This window comes from Drosophila montana, unplaced genomic scaffold, assembly GCF_035044405.1.
Source record: "Drosophila montana isolate Dmon_TW-CO22-7 unplaced genomic scaffold, ASM3504440v1 contig_2178_1, whole genome shotgun sequence".
NCBI lineage: Eukaryota > Metazoa > Arthropoda > Insecta > Diptera > Drosophilidae > Drosophila > Drosophila montana.
In genome coordinates this window covers 1,267,992-1,290,076 of record NW_026997075.1, presented here as the reverse complement: position 1 = coordinate 1,290,076, position 22,085 = coordinate 1,267,992, and the positions used below count along the sequence as shown (strand labels likewise).

The following is a 22,085-nucleotide window of genomic DNA, read 5'->3' as shown; positions in this document are numbered from 1 at the left end:
ATATGAGCACTCCGTTTCCGTTATTTAGCTATAAAATGTTGATAACAATTTTCATTTGAAAATGTTTTAGAAATGCTATATATATAAAATGTTATATCGGCATATTTACTACGATTTTCGTTTCCTTAGAGATTGTTGCGCTCACCAAGGACATGTCTATTTGTCTTCATTGCTTAAAATTGAATTGATTAAACCTCATTTTGCGCCTCACAAAGGGACTACGATATATAAAATAGGCTTTCTAGCTCTTGCAGTGGGTAGATAAAAATAATATATGGAAGAGTTTTGAGTTTTGAAACTGATCGTAGCAACATTAAAATGAGCCTTAGAACAGGTGTGCACTGCAAATATTCTCAATTCAATCTCATGCCTTAAAGTACAACATTATCAAGGCAAAAAGGTCGAAAATAAAAATTATGAAAATCTGTTAATATAGTATGGGCCCATTGGAAGACTTTGTAATTATGTGTTTGTTTGTTTCAATCATCGTGCCGGCCTTACTTATTATTGTGCTGTCACTTTATCGCTTCAAAGGATATCTGGGCTACAATATGCTGAAACTGGCCTTCCATCGGCTGCCAAACACCTCCACGTGTACAATCTGTTTGGAAAGCACGAAGGATGGTGGACTGACCGCCGCATACCGTCTGCCGTGCAGCCACTGGTTCCACAAGACCTGCTTGAGTAAGTGGCTAGGTCACAACAATAATTGCCCGAACTGCCGACGCATCGTTGATTATTGGAACGGCATGAGGATCGAACCCATTGAACATGTTTATTTGGATTTTTTATCAGATGATGATTTTGATGACGATATACCGATAAGACCAAGGACTTTGTGGCCTAATTCGCGATTACCGCTATCTTCCCACCTGCGACGTGTGGAATACTATTAGTATGAGAAGTACCGACAAACTGGCATAAGGCAATAGAGATACTCCCCATATTATTTTCCATTACCATATGCATATTTATATTTTGGTTTTGGGGATCGGGGATGATTTTCTCAGAGCGCTCTGTATATATTTTTGACAATCTATATTTTTATGATAATTACCATACAACATTTTACTGTGATATACAAACCTGAAAGATCATTCAACGCTCCGCACAGCAACATGAATTATTATATTTTTGTAATTTACAAATTATGGAAACAAGAAACATTGCTAAATTTATATATTTTTATATTTATACATAAGTACATGAACTATGTTGCCTACCTTTCTATAGAAAATATATATAATGACTAGTTTGAATGATATTTGCTTAAAATCGACGGGTTTATCTCCAACCACAAAAGGTATATTAATATTCTTGGTATGAACGACGAGGTGAGTTGATGGGGTTCATTGTTCCTTCTCAGCAAGTTATTGCCTGAGTTTTGAAGCTATTTATGTGATCCATTCTGGGCAGTACACATATAGAAATCAGCGAGACCGGTTCAGTATATCATTTAGTTTGTTTAAGAATTAAATTCATATACATATATATATTTTTGTAAAATTTTTATTTTTATTTAAAATCTGCCTTTTGTCTGCTTAGTTTAGTGGTAGGTTCATATATGAACCAAGGCTAGAGACAAGGCTGGCCGATTCGAGCCTTGAACTGGAAGATATTGTTTACTAAGATCTGAACCTTAAACCAAATCGAAACAAATTGGAATTGGTTAAAAATAACAAACTTTTAAAAAAATAACTTTGGACCCAACTATGACATTATCTCAACATATTTGATAACTGTCAGTTTTGGGTAGAGATATAATGTAGCCCGCATATTGTATATGAAAATATATATGTATGTCTTGCTTTATTTTAGTACAAGTACAGTACAAGGGGCAGTTTTATAGAAGAAATTGAAATGTTTCATTCAAATTTTGAAAATATATGGCAAACATTTAAATCAAAACATGCGTTCCAGAATGCAGACAGACAGCTTCACGAACTACACATACAGGCAGGAAGCTGGTTCGAACCATGAACGGAGCAACCAAGCAGCCAGTCGTAATGGCAAGGTAATGAGAATGTTCCTGATCACACAATGCAACAAAAATGTTCGATAAACGATTAATATCAAGGTTCAGATTGTGAAGCTTGGGTTTCGCATGTATGTAACTAGGTTTTGGCTCGAAACTTTATGCAGACTTATTTTTTCCAATAATTCAAATAAATAAATTGTGTTCAATCAAAACATTTTCTGAAAAACATGGTTCGTCTCAGGTGGCTTCTACTCCAGCTAATTAAGCTTAGGATAATTAGGCTTAGCTTGGAAAAAGAAGGCTTGGCATTGCCTTTCACTACATTCTCTCAGACTCGCTATTTCAGATACGTACGACGAATATAATTTATATAATGCTTTGCTTATGTTATCGATTTTGAATGCATTCAGCACTTTTCACAATACAAATGGCAATTATTCCACTGAAAATGACTCTATTTTCAGTGGGAAAGCCATCGACATCGACATCAACATGCCATTATCATTATCAAACAGATACTGTTCGCAGCCGGGCAATATGTATACTGCACCGATTGCTGCTCCCGCTTCTGCCGCTGGTTGTGCTGGTGGTGCTCCTTCTGATGCAGTTGCCAACAAATCTGTTAGCAGTTGGCAATAATTGTGCTGCAGCAGAAACGTCCTCATAATTTCAGTGGCTGCTTTGTCCCTTTTCGGAGGCAGCATAATGTTATATGCCGGCTATTTTTGGGCTGGGCCTTTTATTGTTGCTGCCAGTGTTGTCATCGATGGCATTAATTTTGGTAAGTGCGCACAAAATCGGGTAGGGTATGTTGGGATCGAGGGGTGTGTGTGTGTGTGTGTGGGGCTGGCCTAAGAACTTGAAGAGACAGTTTTCAACACGCACTGGCAAACGATTTTTATGGCACGACATTTCCGAGCAACATTTTCTTGAATTACTCGCTCAATTTCCGTTGAATCAACATGCGAGCCGGAGCCGGTGCCGGAGCCGGAGACGAGAGCAACCGAACTGCAACTGCAATGTTAATTGATGGCCTGTTGCAATATTGTGTAATATTAATTAGTACCCGGCGCGACAGCCATCAAAATATAATTTGTAAATACATATTTGCGCAAACATTTTGCACTCAACTCACGATTTTTATTTCATAATATTCACGGCTCATAAACGCAGATACTTTGTTGCCTGTCAGCTTTGTTCTTGCTTTCTTCGCCATGCTCCATCCCCGGCTCCATCTTCTGCTCCATCTACGACTCCATCTCGCTCTGCCCCTCTATCTCTCCTTCTCTCCTACTTTACGGCCGATCGTCGTCCGTTGTGGGCACGTGCGTCTGGCATGGCTGTGCAGAGGGGGCGGCCAGGCGGGCGCCAGTTAGCTTGTCTTGTGCATGTTGCACAGATTTGTTTGTGGGCGTGTCGGCAATATGTCAATATCCACTCGAGAGTCGCGCATGCGTGCGCCCCAAATGCCCGGAAAAGGTAGTTTGCAGTTGTTGTGGCGTAGCCACAAAGGGTTGCAGCCCTCCACTTCTGCTCGGGTCTTAAAATATGCCACATCCACTAAACAAGTATTTCTACACAGACTTAATTCAAGCGACTAAAGGATACCCTGGCTAAGCTGTTAGCTGAACGAAAATGCGATAGATAAAACACGCATTGAACTAATCTAAGTCAAATATTTTGAATCTTGCAGATATTTGTTTTAATATGATCTGGTTTTATTTAACGCAAGTAAAATTAAATTTTAGCACAAGAAAATTCAGCTGGACCAGAAGTTTTTAAATGTGTACTTGTTTATTCCAAAAAAAAGATAGATAAATCTCACATATGATTAAGTCAGTGGAACTATTTAGTAATAACTTAAGCTATAAAAAGTTTTCAGTCTTGTTTTCTAAAACTTTTACCTGCTTCAGGAGTTTTTTTATATTAACTATTTTGATCAGTATATTGAGATCCTATAAAATACTATATTCAATAAAATTCTAGATACTTCATATTAAGACATAGTGAATTAGTTTAAGTTTCACTGACTACCTTAATATATCTTTCTATACCAATTGGAACAATACAATTATTTGGCTAAAAAAATGGACTAAATAAAATGCTACTGGATACTGCCGGTAAATTGAAGTAAATATGTTACAGGGTATTTAAACGAAGAAAAAAAAGGAAAATGTTAAGAAATGAAGAATACCAAACACACGACGCGCTCGCATAAACAAAGGTTCAAGTGTCAATGAAGAAAAAAAAGCGGAAAAAATAAGGCAAAATATAAACACGGTTTCACTTTCAAAGCGATTAGCTATGGACGCGCCCTGAACTTGTGCGGAAAATGTGGCAACAACAACAACAAGACACTGGGCACAAGTTGATAAGAAAAACAGGCACAGTTGCAGTTGTTGTTGTTGTTGTTGCTGTTGTTGTTGTTGTTGTTGCAGTGCCACTTGAAAACCGTCGAGCCATTTGACACCAACAGACGGGTCGACCGAACGAACGCAAATATCGATCGACCAGGCGACACACCGCACACCTACGACAGCGACACACGCACACACACACACCCACACAGACACTCATATATATATATATATATATATATATATATATATATGCATGAAGATGGACCTACCGCAGTGCTTGTCTGCAATAAATATTCAAATTTTCAATGGGACGATATTCGTTTTACAGTGGCATCCAGAAATCATCTTTCAAAGGGTCTTCGGTCTCCGCTGGGCCCTTTAAAGTGCCTGGCGTCTGTCCAGTCCATTATCATCATTATAGTATATCGCCTGACACTGCTGCTGAGCCTAATCGTAATCCAAGGCCAGTCTATATAGCCTTTGACTATGTTGTGCCAGTGCACATTGGAAATATGGCACCTTATACGTCATGCTGCGATAAGTCTTATCAGCAAAAGAAAAACGCCGCCCGCCGCCTTTGATTAGCAGCTGTCAAATCGAAGCTTACTAACTCAAATCTACAATAATATATAGCTTTGGGCCGCTTAAAGCTCGATATCTAGAAAACAAAGTATATGCAACTTATCAGCAACTTGATTTTTCCCATACAGATTAACATACATGCATGTTTTGTACGTATGTTTAATCAATGCCAAATGGTTACGTCAATTTTGTATTAATGAATCACATATTTGACACACTCATCATTTTTACTCATCATACTGACCGTTGGAAGTGTGAATTTTGGATAAGATTATAGCAGGTGCCTATAAAAAAAGTCTATTCATTTTCGGAATTCAAGGAAGTAGTACATAAATGTATGAATATGTGCTTTCTTTTTTCCGGTTAAAGTTATTTCTAAAGTTGTAGTTAATGTAATAGTTAAAGATAAAGTTTTTGTTGTGAATATATGTATATATTGAGTAACGATTTTTATACCATGAACCCATTAAAATTTGGTTAAATCAGGCAGAAAGAAGCATCTACGACCTTATAAGATATATGTATGTATATATTCTTGATCAGCAGCAATAGCCGAGTCAATCTAACCATGTTCGTCCAACTGTCCGTCCCTATGCATGAACGCGTCGATCTCAGAACCTATAAGAGCTAGAGACGTACGTCCTTCAAGTTTGTTTCCGATAATCGATAGCTTTCCTTGTTTTCTAGCAATCGATAAGTAATCGACATCGAATTCCATATATCTAGAATCAAATAGATCAAATATCTTTCATTTTACGGCTACAGTTTTCCCGTAGAAGAATAAGCTTCAGGGTATCCGCTAGTCGGGCACTCCCGACTACACCACTCCTACTTGTTTATTCAGTAAATCGCTAACTTCAAGCGGATCTTTGATTTAATAATTAATTTAAGGAGCATTCATTATGGGATTATAATAGTGCACTTACTATCGCAAACACCTTTAATAAATGTATTTTTTCTATATCAGCTCTGGAGAGAAAACTCTTTAATCGTGTTTTGGTTGATTTTACTTTTATTATCAAAGTACATAAATATCTTCACTAAATATTTCAAGAAGTTTTCTCTGAAGGCATTGATGAATAGTTCGGTTACCTTGATCAGATTGATGATTATTGTGCAATCTCTATATATAAAACTGTTTGTCCTGACTGACTGACTGACTGACTGACTGACTGACTGACTGACTGACTGACTGACTGACTGACTGATTGGTGATCAACGCACAGCCCAAACCGTAAGAGCTAGGAAGCTGAAATTTTCACTGTAGCTACCTTATGTGATGTAGGTGCACGTTAAGACGGGGTTTCTGGTAAATTCCACCCGCAAGTGTGGAAAAATCGCGAAAAACGTTTGTATGTAACTTTTTTGTTTACCATCGGATTGGCCTCAAACTTATTTTCAAAGATCTTTGTTCAAATTCATTTGAGGGGCGTTTCACACTTTTAGGAAAATCCATTGCTCCTTGGTGGAAATGGAGGTCAAAGATTTGGTGGGTGACGTTTCGCGCTCAAATTCATTTCCAGAGACCTATAAGAAAAATCATTTGAGACGTGTTTCACACTTTTCGCAGAATTCAAACTTCTTCGGGTGGAATGCGACTCAAAGATTTTTTGTGCGAAGTTTTAAGTTGTGTCCGATTTGCATCAAACTTATTTTCAAAGCTCTACATATGAATGTAATGAATACGTGTTTCAGCGATTTGGAAAATTCCACTCGCAACATTGGTAAATTGGCGGAAAACGTTTCTATGAAAATTGTTTGTTTACCGTCCGATCAGTTTCAAAATCATTTTCAAAGCTTTTTGAAAACATTGATTTTATAACATACGTGCCACGGGCAAGGCCGGGTTATACCCGCTAGTATTATATAAGAGTTTAGATACTTATCAAGTTGACAATAAACAAGAACTTTGTTGTCATGGCAATGTTGAGGTATTCGAACTGATTGATTCATTCATGAAAATGAGCTGCATTTGAAAATATAAATATAATTTTAAAATTGTAATATTTCTAATTCTTAAATCTCTAACACATGGACTATATGCCCTCCCCCCCGATTCTATGTCATGTGTCCATTCAACACGTTTGTGCTGCCTTTTGCCCTCGACGACACATCTGCTGGTTTGTTGTTATTGTTGTTTCTGTCTTTTCGTTGTGTGTGTTATTGTTTTTATGAATTTTTATGCAAGTGTTGAGAAATTTATGTGCTCCCAGGCCGTGTCTCAACTGGAAAGCCCGAATGCAATGCCAATTTGATGTTATTTATGGAGCCAACAATAACAACAACATCAGCAGCGGCATCAGCAAAAACCAACAGCAAATGGCGGTATTAAATTTTAGACGCTGCGAAAAACTGGGATAAACGGCCGGCCCCGTACGTGAGTATGACATATATATGACAGCTCTTTGATGATCGTCTTTTTGAAATTGCCCCCAGAACATATACATATACATATATATTATGCGACACGGCCAAAGTTCAATAGCGATACAATCAATCTCCGATCATAGGTTGGCTCCGTCCCATGCGACACGTCACTTTTTAGCTATTTTTGAATTATTTGTTGTTTTTTTTTTTTAATTTTTATGGATTTGTGTACTTATTGTGACTAATGAACGTCGAGTTTTGACGGCTTGTCATTTGGTTATTTTTCTGTTTCCTAGACACAGCTCTGACAACGTGTGAAATCGCATAGATGCCCGACGCATAGCCCTAATCTTAGGTACATATACATATATATGTAGGTATACTAGCATATACATATACATATATGACTATCACGTCACAAACGTGCCGTTACTAATGATAACGGCACCACATGTCACACGCCTCAACGCTCAGGGCTCCCACCCCAAGCAGTAAATGGATCGGTACATAAGTAGTATATACCATATTAAACACATTGCACCGAATGCACTAACTTACGTTGCCCATCACAGTTGAGCTTGGATAGTACGAGTACTCGTAAACACAATGTGGGTATTATGAATGTCGAAAGTCCATAACTGGAATACACGAGTTCCACAAGAAACTGTTCAATGTGATAATCAAGCTACGTAGGAACATGCACTGATAATTTGCCGCTACTCATTGATTAGATTAATCAGCATGACTGTACCTACATACTGACTTACATTTATTTAGTCACATTTGTACAAAGGTGTGGTCAGTATTGGGATTCACTTTTACACATGCTAAGCTCCCGTAACTTGATTATTCACAATGTGAATGAATCTTAAAATACATAGCTATACAGCTATAAAAACATAGCAAGTTTTTACTAAAATTTATTGCAAACTATCACGAAATGTCTGTTATATTCTTGCACTAATATTTTTTGAAAAATCATACCTTACTTGACCACAATCCATTATTTGTACATCCTGAGATACAGTTGCATACAATATCAACGAAATTTTTTTTAAACTCAGTTTTTTAAGTATGTAACCATAATTTTTTAAGAAGTGCCATAGAATGTGTGCAAAATATACAAATTCACATATCTGTACGCACACACAGATACACACGCACACACTCACACACGCATTTATACAAACATTTGTGTGTATACACTTGTTGCGCATTGCCTTTCAATATGTGCAGACGCATTCTGTGCTACCGCTTTGATGATCTGCCAGGCTGTAACTATGTACATATGTATGACAGCTTATCAGCTTTCATCTGTCAACGGGTGCAGCTTATCAAATTGGGGGAACAGAAACTGCATTTTGTGCGTGCGTGTGTGTGTCTGTGTGTGGGGAGGGGTGGGGCGATAAGCGTGAAAACAACAAAGTCAAAAAATCATTTCAATTTTCTTGCGCACGCAAGCACGGGGCCCAAGGTGTGCCGGCGTGCAAGTGTGTACACACTCTTTCGTTGGTTAACCGTAATTAAAACAATGGCACTTTTTGTTTATAAAAGAGCGAGACAGCCCAAGAGAGTGAGACAGTGAGAGAGAGAGAGGGAGATAGAGAGAGAGTGAGTGAAGGCGAACGTAAACAAAGGATAGCACCAATTGCCGCCTGCTGGCGGCCATTTTGTTTGTTCGATCATTTAACCGTTAGCTAAGAAATGTTTCATCTTATTTTTTCGATTCTTGTTAATTTAGATTTGGCTTTTATTGTTGAAACTGTTGCAGCATTTAAATGTTTTTATGTACATAGAACATGGAGAGATACGAGTAAAATAGAACACTTAGCAAACTTACACAATATTACAGTTTAATAACAATTAAAACACAATGCAAACGCATTTAGTATGAAAAAAATTGTAAAAAAAAAAATGTAGTTACAAGCTATAATTTGTTTACAATTACGATACATTTTTGGCATACTTTTGAACTAGACACAAAACTGTCGCTTAAGACTAACAAAAAAAAAAAATGAGTAGAATAATAATATTATTAATTAATTAAGTTGAGTAGAGTTTGGGTTAGTTGAAAATACTTGTAATACTTGAGTTCAGGCCCCAGGCTGACTACTTATAATAATACTTTGCATAGCGACCCGCCGCTTATCAGCGTGGTCCCAAATCGATATAGCTATTGGGCCGCATCATTTGATGCGCTGCCGCCGCGGAGCCGTAGAAGCTCTGATAGCTGCTCATGCCGTACGCGGCTGCTGCCGCCTGCCGCATGTGACCCGTGGAGACCTTCAGTTTGTCGTACGGACTGCCATATCCGTGACTGTGATAGTGCGCCGCCGCATTGTGATGATAGATGGCGCCAAAGTTGCTCTGCTCGCCCGCATACGGCTGGCCAATGCTCGAGTAGATGTTGGCCGCCGCCATCACCTGAGTGGCAGCGGCGGCAGCGGCAGCAGCACCCGCCGCTGGCGGTGACGCCGAGCTGGCCGAAAGCGGTGTCAATGGCGTTGCCGTGTGCTGATGCTGATGGTGCTGGTACGGATGATGATAGCTGCCTCCATAGCTGCTGGACATTTGGTGAAGGTTCTGCTGCTGTTGCTGTTGCTGCTGCTGTTGCTGTTGCTGCTGCTGTTGATGCTGTTGCTGTTGCTGATGCAATTGCTGTACCGCTGGCTGTTGCTGCTGCAGTTGTTGCTGGTGCTGCAGCTGCTGCTGTTGCTGTTGCTGCTGCAGCGGCGTCGCTTCCAGCTGAAAGCCCAACAGATCCGGCGAATTGCCCGACGTTGAGCTGCTCGAGGGCGTGGCTGGCAGCTGCATGGCCAGTTGAGTTGTTGCTGCTGCCGCAGCTGCAGCTGCTGCTGCTGTTGTTGCCGTCGCCGCTGCTGTTTGCTGCTCCACGAGCTCTGTGCAGGACAAGCTGAAGCTGTTAGCTGGCGGTCTGTCCTTTGCCTTTAAATGCTGCTGCTGCTGCTGGAGTTGATGTTGTTGCTGCTGATGCTGTTGCTGCTGCTGCTGCTGTTGCTGTTGCTGCTGCTGCTGCTGCTTCATGCGTGCTTGACTCTCATGGCTCATGCTGGACATGCCCAGGCTGCCGCTGGTGCTGTAATTAAAATTTTAAAATCAAAATTTTCAAATTGAAATCGCTTTCGATAAACATTAAACTCGCTCTCTTCTGATTTGTTTACAATCGACCCTCGGCCACAATGCCGAAATATGAAAAGCCAAGGAACAAAAAAAAAAAATTGTTTATACCACCGCCACGGCAGGCAGGCAGGCAGGCAGGCACATCTGTCAGCTGGCCCATCATAGCCAGCCGGAGCTGCTTATGCTCCACATTCTAAGTTGAAGTTCTCGCGCCCATTTTGAGTTATTGTTTCTTGTGTTTTATTTTTGTAGATGCGACGCGTCGGCAATTCCCGGAATGACTTTAACATCAGCGGTCGACGGACTGTCTAGTGGGCCACTTGTATTTGAATTGTGATCGACGATCTGTTTGGGCGCTGCTCTAAGTGGGTCAATTTCATAACAAATAATATCCCACTATCTGCCATAACTTATACAGTACAGTCATATTTGATCCCAAACAGATTTGTATATGATATAACTAACATTTGTACAATTGCTGAGAAATTGCGCTTAGCTAAGACTTCCTAACTAAATAAATAAATAAATGAATTTAGTTTATATGGGAGTTAGATTAAATTTTGATATTGTTCTTTCATCAACGGTATTTCTTATAAATATGCTTGTAAAATCTTGTAATCAAAAGTTCAGATTCCCATATCGTCTTTCTGTTGTATTTCGGCGTAGCAAGGGTATTTATTCTTCGCCAAGCCGAAGATGTTTTTGTTGTTTTTCAACAATTATGTCTAAGGCTTATTTATTCACTTTTGTGTCGTATTTTGTTAAGGCTTACACAAGATTTGTGTTTGCTGCTTGAGCCATACAACTTATTAAATATATATTCATACTCACATATATTTTCATTCTATGCCTGTTTTGTATGCCTATTAAGATTTAAAAATGAAAATTTATATTGGCCTACTTACACATCGTTGGTGCCATCATCTCGAAATCCTTTGGCAAACGGATTGCTCGATATTTTCAGTTGTGTCACCTGCAACAAAATTCAAAAAAAAAACAAGCACACGGAAGATATGACAAATTTCATTTTTCACGCAAATGTGTGTAAATTGTTTTGGCCCCAATTATGTTAATAATAGTCAGTGTGTGTTTGTTGTTGTTATTCTTTCGATAAATGCAACAAATTAGAGAATGTTTACAAAGCATTAAAGAAAACAGCAACTACATAAGCAACAACAACACACACACACACACACGCACACACACACACCCACAAATTTATTTGCAATAAATTGTGGAACGAAAAGTGTTAACACCCACGTTGAGCGCATAAATAATTTAAATACTTTCGGTTAAATGGCGCTAAAAATAAAATGCCAGAGATTTTTCATATTTATTTTTTTTTCTTCTTGTGGCTGTCCACCACTTGGAAAATTATGAATTTCATTCGAAAAAAAATCCACAATAGGGTATTAGAAGTTTTTCAAGCAGAGAGCTTTTTAAATGCAGTTCAAGTAAATTCTTTTCCTCTGATATATTTTATCACGGTATACTATATCTTTTTTATTATTTTATAGTTTTTATCTGTTATTTTTGCAATATTAAGCGTGTGTTGATAGAAATAAAAAAAGGAACACAATTTTAATTAGGTTCCTGGCTTAAATCATATCTCATAATATATACGCAGATATTATTGATTCTAGGGATTCTACGGTTAGCTCTCAATAGTAGCTATAAATAACAGATGATAATATATTTATATAAACTTTAAAATTTAATGATTATTTTTTTTTAATTTTATGTATTGTCTCACAAAGTACTGATTACATTTGAGTTTTTCATAAAGATCAAGTCATATTTTCAAGTAAAATTTGAGGATAAAACTTAAAAGTTAAAAAATCTTGTTTGTAAAGTGTATCTGACAGTCGATTAGCGTGTTATATGACACTAGCTCATGTATTGTATTTTTGGTTTTTCGAAATAGAATCCCGATCACATTTAGATGGTACGCATTGTAAATTAACAATCATAAAGAACACCAGAAATTTAAGCATTAACAATGATGCCAAAATAGCATAAAATGCCAGCGAAAGCTTTGTAAAATAATTATATACATATCATGCAGAAGGCAAACAAGTGGGGAGCGGGGGGCCCAAAATCTTGTCGACCAAATGTTTCAAAAATGTAAATTTGAAAACCGAAAAGCGTTCACGCCTGTCGTTTACAAGTGGGTCCGATGACAAGTGGGTCAAGTAGTGCCCCGTACCCTGTTCCCATGTCCATGCCCCAATCCCAAGCTCAAGCCCATCTACTCACCCGCTGGTTCTGGTATGCTGTTACGGCCGTAAAACTGGTCTCCGGGAATATGAACGTGCGAAAGTGACTCGAATGCTCGTTCTCATCCAGCGAGGCATTCTTTGGCGGCAAGTAGACCAAGTGGAAGCGCGGCTGGTAGCGGTGCATGGAGTTCAATATGATCTGTGAATGGCAATTGTATGGGGCAGAGGGGAAGACATATGTGTATGTTAGATGCGTGCAGAGTGCTTTCGGATGACGGCTGCCGGTTTTTGTTTAGCGCTTTCAAAACACAACAACACATAAACGTTGTTTGGCGCGGGCGGCGACCAAATGTTTTATTCCCCCGCATAAACAAAAGCCATCAGCATAAATTTATGGCCCAACTAAATGCTGATACTCACATGCCCATTCTCATCCAGCTGATTGTTGGTCAGCTTCAGCTTGTCGAAGGACACAATTTGCTTCATCCAATTGGCGCCCGCCGCTGGCGAATCCGGATGCACATGGATCCGCGGTGGCGATATCGCGTCCGCCTTGCCCGCCACAACCCAGCACGAGCTGCAGAAGAGACAGAGACACCAAGTTGAGCACATGTGCTAAGTTGTCGCCAAATAAACTGGATAATACTTGTGAAACGCATAGCGATAACGCTTATCATCCATCGGCACAAAGTCCATCATGCATATATAGGTGGCATGCGGATCGAGGCCGCCGATCCGCACTTGAAACGTGGGAAACATGCGACGACCCGTCTTCGTAATGATCATCTCAGTGCCCTGCGCATGAAACTGATCCCACAGCGCTTTCGTTTCCAATACAACAATGGCCTGCGCCAGCGATGGATGCACTGGCTCCGGTTCCTGAACGCATTTAAAGAACACAAGGCAAGGAATATAGAAGTATATATATGGAAAGATGCATAAGAACAAAAAAAAGAAAAACAGAATATCTTTTTAAACATTTGGATTAGAAATGATTAACAATAAAGAAGCTTAATTTTCGAGCGAGTGTACCTATAAGCTCCATATGATATATCAGTCCGAATTGATACGGCTTGTAAAGATATATTAGGAGTTTAGTAGAGCTCACAATTGCCGTGTTGGGATATTTTGTAAAGCTACAAAGTTTTCAATACAAAAACAAAGTTGTCGATTGATTCTTTTTATAAAGCTATAAGATATGGCATAACGATGTTGGCAAAATGTCAAGCTAAGCTAAGTTATATTGAAAAAATATGGATTTTCATACAAGAATTTAATTTTCAACAGTTCATTCCTATAGCATCTATATGATATAGTGCTATGATCCGATCGGTTCCAACATATCTACTGCCTGCAACAAAAAAACATAACAGAAAAGTCTAATTCAAATAGTTTTAACCCTAAGGCACCAAGGTTTGCCTAGAAACAGACAGATCAGACAGACATATCGAATCAGCTGATAAAACTGGTCAAGAAAATATATGTTAAATGTGATCGGAAACAACTACCTGTCCATGCGATTCACAACAAAATAACCCTCTAAAAGGGAGTAACAATGTGAGAACTAAAAGTGCTATTAATGTATAAGAAATACTATATAAAATATATATCGAGGTGATATTTACGAGTTTAAAATTTATATATTTCTAGCGTATGCTGATTCTTCTTTTCTAGTGCATCAGTCAAAGCGTACATCTCATGCATTTGTTATTTAATCTGCATGTTAAAGTTTACAAGGCGGTTTTTTAAAACACTAAGCTTGCAATGCTGCCACCTTGCAACACATTGAACATTTGCAACACCGAATTGCGATTCACGCTTCAACTTTTCGACGAGGCTTTTGCAAAATTTTACAGCACTTCGTCTGGCCAACTAACATGAGCTTTGACATGAGCATGGACCTTTGCAAATTGTTGGTAACTAACTGATATTTATTTGATTTAAGCATTTTAATTCGTTTGACACTTACACCCTTGTTGTTGCTGTTGTTCTTGCTGCTGCTGTTTGACGTGTTGTTGTTGGTTGTGATATTGTTGTTGTCTTTTTTGTGGCTGTTCTTATACTTTTTGGCCGTTGCTGCTGTTGTTGTTGGCGTTGTTGCTGCTGTTCCTGTTGTCGACTCATTAATGTTGCTGCTGCTGCTGTTGTTGCTGCTGCTGCCGCTGCTGTTGTTGTTGTTGCCGCCGCCGCCCGGGTAATCTGAAACAGCGGACGTCTGCTCCTGACAGTTTCCGGCGCTGCTCGATTGGCTGCTGCTGCTGGTGCTGTTGCTACCTGTGCTCTGCGCATCGATGTCCGCCAGCTTGGCATCGATCTGTTCAAGTGGCTTGTACGAGCTGCGATCCTTGCCCGCCGTTTGTATGCAAGCTGTGAATGAGGCACGAGCGGATTTCGATTGACAGATTTGTTTATGGCTAGCTAAACAGTGTGTGTAAATAAACTGATGCTCTGGCATTAGCCTGCATCTAGGATTTAAATATACTATGTCTATATATGATATCTACTTATTTTCATTAGCCGCTTGTAAGGCAATTTCCAAAAACTTGAATACTTAAGAAAAAAAAATATATATATGATCTAATCGGGTTTGATTTGATATGGTATGTGTCTATGCTTCAGAATCGCAGCTCAGATATATATACTTATGAGCTGACGAACATGTGTAGATCGAATCAGCTGTAATTCTGAATAGCTGAATATGTTAGTTCAATATGTGAAGTTCCTTCTCTTAACGCTTAATACTTGTCCCCTATTTAGCAATTTGAATCTGATATTTAAATTTGTTAAACATAAATAAATACTTAATTTTTGCATTTACAATACTAAGGATTGGGTAAGGATTGAAAAAAGTATAATTTTTGCTTTTTTAAAAAGTTAAAAATTACTTTTTGGTTGCAAGCTTATCATATGTCAAATAAAAAAATCATTATACAATAAATATGTTCTATCTTGAATCTCTGAAGAGTGTAGGATGTAGTAGTTACCTGACTATTCTAAAATGTAGAGTAATAGTTTTTAAAAATTGCTTAAAAATTAATAATAACAATATTATTGACAGTAATAAGATGAATAATAATAATGATAATAATAATGGCAGTTATAATGAAAATCATAATGATAATGATAATAATTGAAATAATAATAATAATAAAATTGATAATGATAATATTATTAGTAATAATAATAGCAATAATAATATTAATAATAATAATCATCATAATAATAATAGTAAGAATAATAATCTCATTATTAAATTTTTAGTTGTTAATAAAATTAAAATGTTCTGTTTTGGTAAATCTTAAGCACAATTCATATCTCACAGAATTTAATGTTTGATTACAACCAGGAAGTATTTGCATATAACTTTCAGAACAGAAAATATGTGAGAGCCGAAAAAGCTATTTTATATACTACCTAAGATTTAGAAACTATGAAAAATAAATCGAAATACTGCTGTCTAGAAAAACAGATATTGCCTATAAATCTTAATAAAAGGAATTTATGATATTAAGGTGTATTTCGGAATTGCTTCTCAGGTGTGACATGGTGCAAAAATATGCAGAACAAATGAGCGGAAAAGCCACGCACATAAATCAAATGAGATTTATATGTGGAAACGAGTGTTGGCCAACATTTTTCATATAGTTTTTCAGATCAGATGTATATATATATATATATATTTTGATTTATTTGATTTAAAGTACGACATCAAACAGATGGCTTCGGAGAAGGTCGCGCAGGCGCAAGCCAAAGGATGGTGGAAGGGAATGATGAGGACACGCGCACACGACAAATTGGATCAGGCGGGTATAATGAGCGGCATATAAAACCAGCGAGAACAGCGTCGATCCAATTATAAAAGTCGTCAGAGCAGCGGCTGTTGATTGAGTTGCCAGCTAAATTTAGTGCCCCCGCGGCGGCCCTTCAGAGAGGCAGAGAGGGAGAGATGGTGTAAGACAAGGCAACAGGCGCCTCGGCCTGGGCCTGGGCCTGGGCCAGTCAGCAATTTCGCAATTAATTGCCGCATGTAGCAAGTGCCAGCCGTTGCAGTTGCAGTGTTGCAGTGTTGCAGTGTTGCAGTTGCATTCCGTTTGCTTGCCGCTCGCTGTTGATGCCACCGCCAATGACCCATGACAGGTCGCCGTCGCACGCTCCACCATCAATTGTCGTTTAATGAGCCCATTTTTTGTTCTGCTCGGTGATTTAGCCGGCAGCCGCTTCACGAATGAATTCTAAAATCAATTAGCGTTTGGCACAAATAATCGTTTTTCTGTCACGCCAACCCAACCATCAAAAAAACCAAAAGCAAAACTATGTGTATGTAAATAAAAGAAATCAACAAAAAAAAAAGCGGGTAAATAAATACAAAAACAAATTGTCACACCAAATTTTATTGCATGCGTCTCGAGAATCTGAAGAAGTTTTGCGCTAATTGCCCGCTTTGTTTATATTCTTGCTTAAAGTATTTTCGGTTATTTTTCACTTTCGATTCGGTTGAGTTTCGGGGCGCCAAATTGTGCCAGGTCACAGAGCTGATGGATGGGTACAATCGGAGCATTTAAGTACTTATCATTCAAATAGACAAGTGATACATTAGCCAAGTATATATATATATATATATATATATATATATGAGATCTGGTATCTATTGTTCCGGTTATGGATAAATTGCTCCATGTATACGAGCTATGTCTACGTTGTAAAGCTGACTAATTGAAGCTTGCTATAAGAAGACAATTATTTTCAAGTTCAGGCAGTCGATACATATTTTAAGCCCAACTGCTTCATGCCCAGAATTCCCATATTATCTTTATATATAATCCGAGCCTTGGAACGCATCAAGGTCCAAAAACCAGACGAGTCCAAATGTGAACCAAATCATACTATTTGAAAACATAGCCTGGTTATAAAATGGCTGGATTAATGCTTGAAAATATTGTTGCAACATTTTTAGGCAATATTTTAAATGATTTGAATTTGTTGAATAAACTTACTATTGTCTTTTAAAACTAACAAAAGAAGACGTGATTGGAACCGTGATAATACCAGCAACAATTATATCTTCAGACTCTAAAAGACTTTCCATATACCTTTATAAACGCGCCTTTCATATTATTGGTAACTGTTAATGTGTGATTTGATGTCGAGTCAATGCTACTCGAAAACGTACATTTATTTAATTTAGATTCTATTAGATCCTTCAAACCGGAACATAATGTTTGACTAGCCCAATTACTCAGCGTTAAGCCTATGAAATGCTAAAATGAACTTCTTTCAATAAATAAAATTACGACACTTTAATAATTATATTTAAAATTAGTATTTAGTACAATATAAGAACTATATACTATTATAGTATAGTTAGTATAGTATAAACTAACACAATATTTTTGAAATAGCATGGGCTACTTGAGGCATCGGCTTAATCAGTGTTTAGTTGCCCTAATGACTATGTCTATTTTTTCTCAACCCGACCCTCGTTACTTAAAAATGTACCAGTTATCATTGCAAACTGATATTTTGAATGCGCTCAGTATGATTTGCATATAGCATATGTGACTATATTAAATGATGAGGCAACAATCAATTGATATTGCATTTTTTGTATGAGACATTTGATGTATTTATTTAAATGCTACTCCAAACTGATTTTGTTGGCATAAGCCACAGCAACAATTTTTTTTTAAATATTGATTGCCAGCTAAAAAAGCGTTTTAAGCATTTTAATTAATGCATTTTTCCAGCCATTTCCGAATAATAAATAATAACAATAAAATATATGAAGCTAGACATTAGACAAAGTTTGTTTAAAAAGAAATGCTAGCCAAAATGGTTTGGTTCAAAATAAAAAACCTTTCGAGGCAGACCCCGTCGCTATGTATAAAAACCTTAGGATCCAACCTTGGCATTTATCCAATCATATTTTTATATAATAGTTAGATGCCAAATTTTGGGTAGAGATCAAATTTAGCCCGCAGCTTCTATATGAAAATATCATATTTCAATGTTTTCAGTAAAACGGGCAAATGGTAATTTTAAAATATGAAAATGTTTCAGTTAAATTTTAAATATATATGACAAAGATTGAACCAAAAACTGAATGAGGAATAGCAGCTTTAGAAAACGAAGCTAAGGAGAAAGCGTTGGTTCGAACCGTCAACAAAAACAACGTATATTTTTTGTCTGGGGCTTACAAAACTGATTCGTTTAAATTAAGAGCATAAAAGAAACCTCAATAATATTGTCACTTTCAACTCAAAGCTACATTCGTAAAGAGATCAGATTTGCCACATCTATTTCATTGCAATTAGGGCTTGACCTATAGTTCTTCTTCTTATTGATGCTATTTATGTTACGTATATACTTATAGTTAAGCTGAATTTACACTTAACTTACTTTCTTAACTTTCTAAATGTTAACTTATGAAGGACGAACGATAGTAGATCGAATGGATCGATTGTTTAGATCTTAAACATATATTGAGTATATTTGCCATTGTTTGACTCACCTTCAATCTGTTTCATGGGACTCAGTCCGCCGGTTGTGTAGGGAGATGTCCAATAGTCATTTGCATAGCAGCCATAATCCGCCAGATTGCCGTTGAGGCCATTGTCCAGAAATGGCATTGTGGCCACCATGGCGCTGGCGCATTCCGTGGGGCCCATCATGTGTGTCATTTGGTCGATTTGTGGACTTTTGCCTTGAACGTTTCGATATATAAACGACTATATATGTGTATTTGAGAGTCCAATTAACCCACAAGGTATATGTATACCGAAAATACAACAACAACGAAAATAAACACGAAATTTGAAAAGCTACTGAATCATTTAAATTGTTTTGGTTTGGGTATTCAGTTCTTGGTTTGTTTTGACTTGAAAAGTTTTTCGCGCAGTTGTCAAATTTGATTATTACACATGCACACACTGCAAAAAAACAAATAGAAAAGAAGAAGAAACTAATGGGTTGGCAACAACAACAGTGCAGGGGCAAATCGGGTCTATAAACAAAATTCAAATGAGGCCCGCGAATGTGTGTTGTTGAAAAAATTGGAAGCTGCCGTTCAAGTTGTCAGTGTGTCAATCAGAACAACAACAACAACAACAACACAATAGAACACACAAAAAAAAGTGATTTAAGAAAAAAAAAACACACACACACACGAAAAATTGCAATCGCTTCAACACCTCGACGCAATTTTCAAATATTTTTACCGATTTTCCGTCTCGTGTTATTTTCTTTTCGATTTCCCGTTTAAAATTTTTTTATTTTTTTATTTTAGAGTTTGGCGTTTTATGGTCCGATCGCGTTGACTGCCAAATTCTCTTGTTTCTTGACACAAAACAAATTAATTGAGCGCACGATTGATTGAATATACTCGGCCGCTCGCTAGATGCTTGATGCTTGTTGTAGCTGTTGTAGCTGTTGTTGTTGTTATTACGTATTGCGAATCCGAAGCGTTGAGGTGTCTCAATTGCCACCTTCCGGCCAAGTGCGAACTGATGTTGTCGATGTCGATGTCGATGTCCGTGATCCGTGATACCGCGCTGCGCGACTGTCGACACTTGACTCGCATTCAAATTGAAGTTCCACTGACTGCTGCTGCTGCTACTACTGTTGCTGCACACGCGCTCGCATCCGTATTGTCAAGAGTTTGGCTGCGGAATGAGAAAGACGCATCGCACCCGCCCGTCCAATGGATGCTCGCTTCGCTGGGATCATGATGCTGGCGGCGATGCTCACCAATCGCTGCGCCACTTGAGACTTGCACACGACCGATCAGCATCCAAATTTAGCATTGCCTATATGTGTGTGTGTGTGTGCTGTGTGTGTGTGTGCTATGTGTGTATGTGTGTGTGTGTGCTGTGTGTGTGTATCCAAGTGCATGCGCCTATGTGTAGGTGCGCATCGAGTGACCAATGGCAGCAAAGCTTCACTCTGATCATGGACGAGTAATTTGGTCGAGCAATACAGGTCTCTGCATACGCTACAGCACAGCTTTTTGGGCTAATGATTCGTGCAGGCAGCTGTATAAGTAAACATAGACGATGAAATATCCCTTAAATAGATTTAGGGAATATATATAAACACATAATCAAGCATGTTAGTATTATACTCTGCACTATCTTACGCGTTTTCTGTCTTTTGTGTCTATTGTGTATATTAATTAATATATGATCTCTGAGAATTTAAAAAAAAGGAAAAGCATTTACCATTTATTAGAAGCGAAAAATGCTAGGCTAGTGATGTGCTCACATGTTTAACTATAGGGTATCCGTGTATGTGGAGCATCAGCTACAGTAAAGACTGTTGTAAAACAATTTATACTTGCCCTTACATTTTGACTACTGTGTATTGTCAGCCATACTTTACTTTAAGCTCCAAGTGAAGCAACTTCAATAGATATAAGCCTCTGAGTAAAAATATGTAATATATATAAAATATATATAGTTATTGAAATGTAAGAAACCCTAAAGTCCACACCTTTAAGACTTTCGGCTATTAGCTTTTCCAGACACTAAAATAAAAAACAAAATGATTTTAGTCTCGCTCGCTCTCTGGGAATTTTCTTCATTTTTCACTTTGCTTAAAGGTCTATTCATAGCTGGTCGCTGTCCCTTGTAGGCAGCGTTCACTGTGCACTCCATATGCGATATGTGCTCCCTCTCTTTAACAATTCGAACGAGCGCTGATCTTTGGCCACGCCCCCGGCATAACATAACTGGTCGAGGCAACGGCCTGCTGGATTGCTCTGCTCCGATGATCTCCGGTTTGAGTGGGCGTGCTGACTCATTTGAATGCGGCTGGCTCTGCAGGAGAAGCGTGTACGCTTCAGATGGCCCTCATTTGGAAAATGCTTTTAATTGGACTGCCACCACATGGTGGTGTGGTGGGCCACATAGCCGGAGCCATAAATACAAATTGCGCCATAACCTCGACACTAAATAAACCGTAAAGAGCGGCCCTCGATGATCCGATCTCGGCGAGCACCGACGGCTACAGCGGGGGCAACATCAGCATTTGCCGCATATCTAGCCGCTGCTGTTGGCTCGTCAAAAAAATGGCGTCTGTTAGCCATTAGCGTGGTTGGCCCGCTGCCTGCCACTGCGCCTGAGCCGATCAAAGCAAATGCGAGCGGGATCTGTGCTGCTGCTTTCCTTTCCTTTCGTTTTGTTTCATTTTTTTTTTGTGTTTTTGTTTTTGTTTTTGTCGGCTTTGCTTGTTGGTGTCTGTTTTTCATCACCCGCACTCATTCAATTAACGGTAAATGCAGCAACAGCCGCCATCGCTGCTCCAAACGCTTAAGTTTCCAATTGTTTCTACCAAACCCACACCCCCTCCCCCTCCCCCTTTCACTACCGCACACCTGGGTATTACCTGTACCCCCGACTATTGCTCTATTTGTTTACCTTTGCATTTTTGGTGCATACATACATA

General features: G+C 38.4%; 2 protein-coding genes across 3 annotated transcripts; one reads left to right on the top strand and one right to left on the bottom strand.

The window, feature by feature from the left end:
* The first annotated feature begins 350 nt into the window (after positions 1-350).
* On the top strand, positions 351-1,225 carry LOC135427445 (uncharacterized). The gene is made up of 2 exons (XM_064680967.1): positions 351-684; positions 796-1,225. The coding sequence occupies exons 1-2, from the start codon at positions 438-440 to the stop codon at positions 894-896; spliced, it is 348 nt and encodes a 115-aa protein (XP_064537037.1). The 5' UTR covers positions 351-437; the 3' UTR covers positions 897-1,225.
* Positions 1,226-9,280: 8,055 nt separating this feature from the next.
* On the bottom strand, positions 9,281-20,442 carry org-1 (optomotor-blind-related-gene-1). 2 transcript variants are annotated; one of them, XM_064681052.1, is made up of 8 exons: positions 20,089-20,442; positions 19,156-19,573; positions 14,617-15,014; positions 13,294-13,526; positions 13,068-13,224; positions 12,685-12,846; positions 11,334-11,401; positions 9,281-10,384 (listed from the first exon to the last, which is right to left on the bottom strand). In XM_064681052.1, exons 2-8 carry the CDS (start codon positions 19,322-19,324, stop codon positions 9,436-9,438), a joined length of 2,136 nt encoding a protein of 711 aa, XP_064537122.1. In that variant the 5' UTR covers positions 19,325-19,573; positions 20,089-20,442; the 3' UTR covers positions 9,281-9,435. The 2 variants fall into 2 exon arrangements, with proteins under 2 accessions (XP_064537122.1, XP_064537123.1); XM_064681053.1 differs by lacking the exons at positions 14,617-15,014; positions 20,089-20,442 and having other exon boundaries at positions 19,156-19,284.
* Positions 20,443-22,085: the final 1,643 nt, after the last annotated feature.

Excerpts from the sequence above, each read along its gene's own strand:
- org-1 (XM_064681052.1), bottom strand. The coding sequence starts at position 19,324 with ATGACACACATGATGGGCCCCACGGAATGCGCCAGCGCCATGGTGGCC. Across the intron at positions 15,015-19,155 it reads TCCCATGAAACAGATTGAAG|CTTGCATACAAACGGCGGGC; the intron begins GTGAGTCAAACA and ends CCTCATTCACAG. Across the intron at positions 12,847-13,067 it reads AGCTGGATGAGAATGGGCAT|ATCATATTGAACTCCATGCA; the intron begins GTGAGTATCAGC and ends TGCCATTCACAG.
- LOC135427445 (XM_064680967.1), top strand. The coding sequence starts at position 438 with ATGGGCCCATTGGAAGACTTTGTAATTATGTGTTTGTTTGTTTCAATC. Across the intron at positions 685-795 it reads GTTCCACAAGACCTGCTTGA|ATGATGATTTTGATGACGAT; the intron begins GTAAGTGGCTAG and ends ATTTTTTATCAG.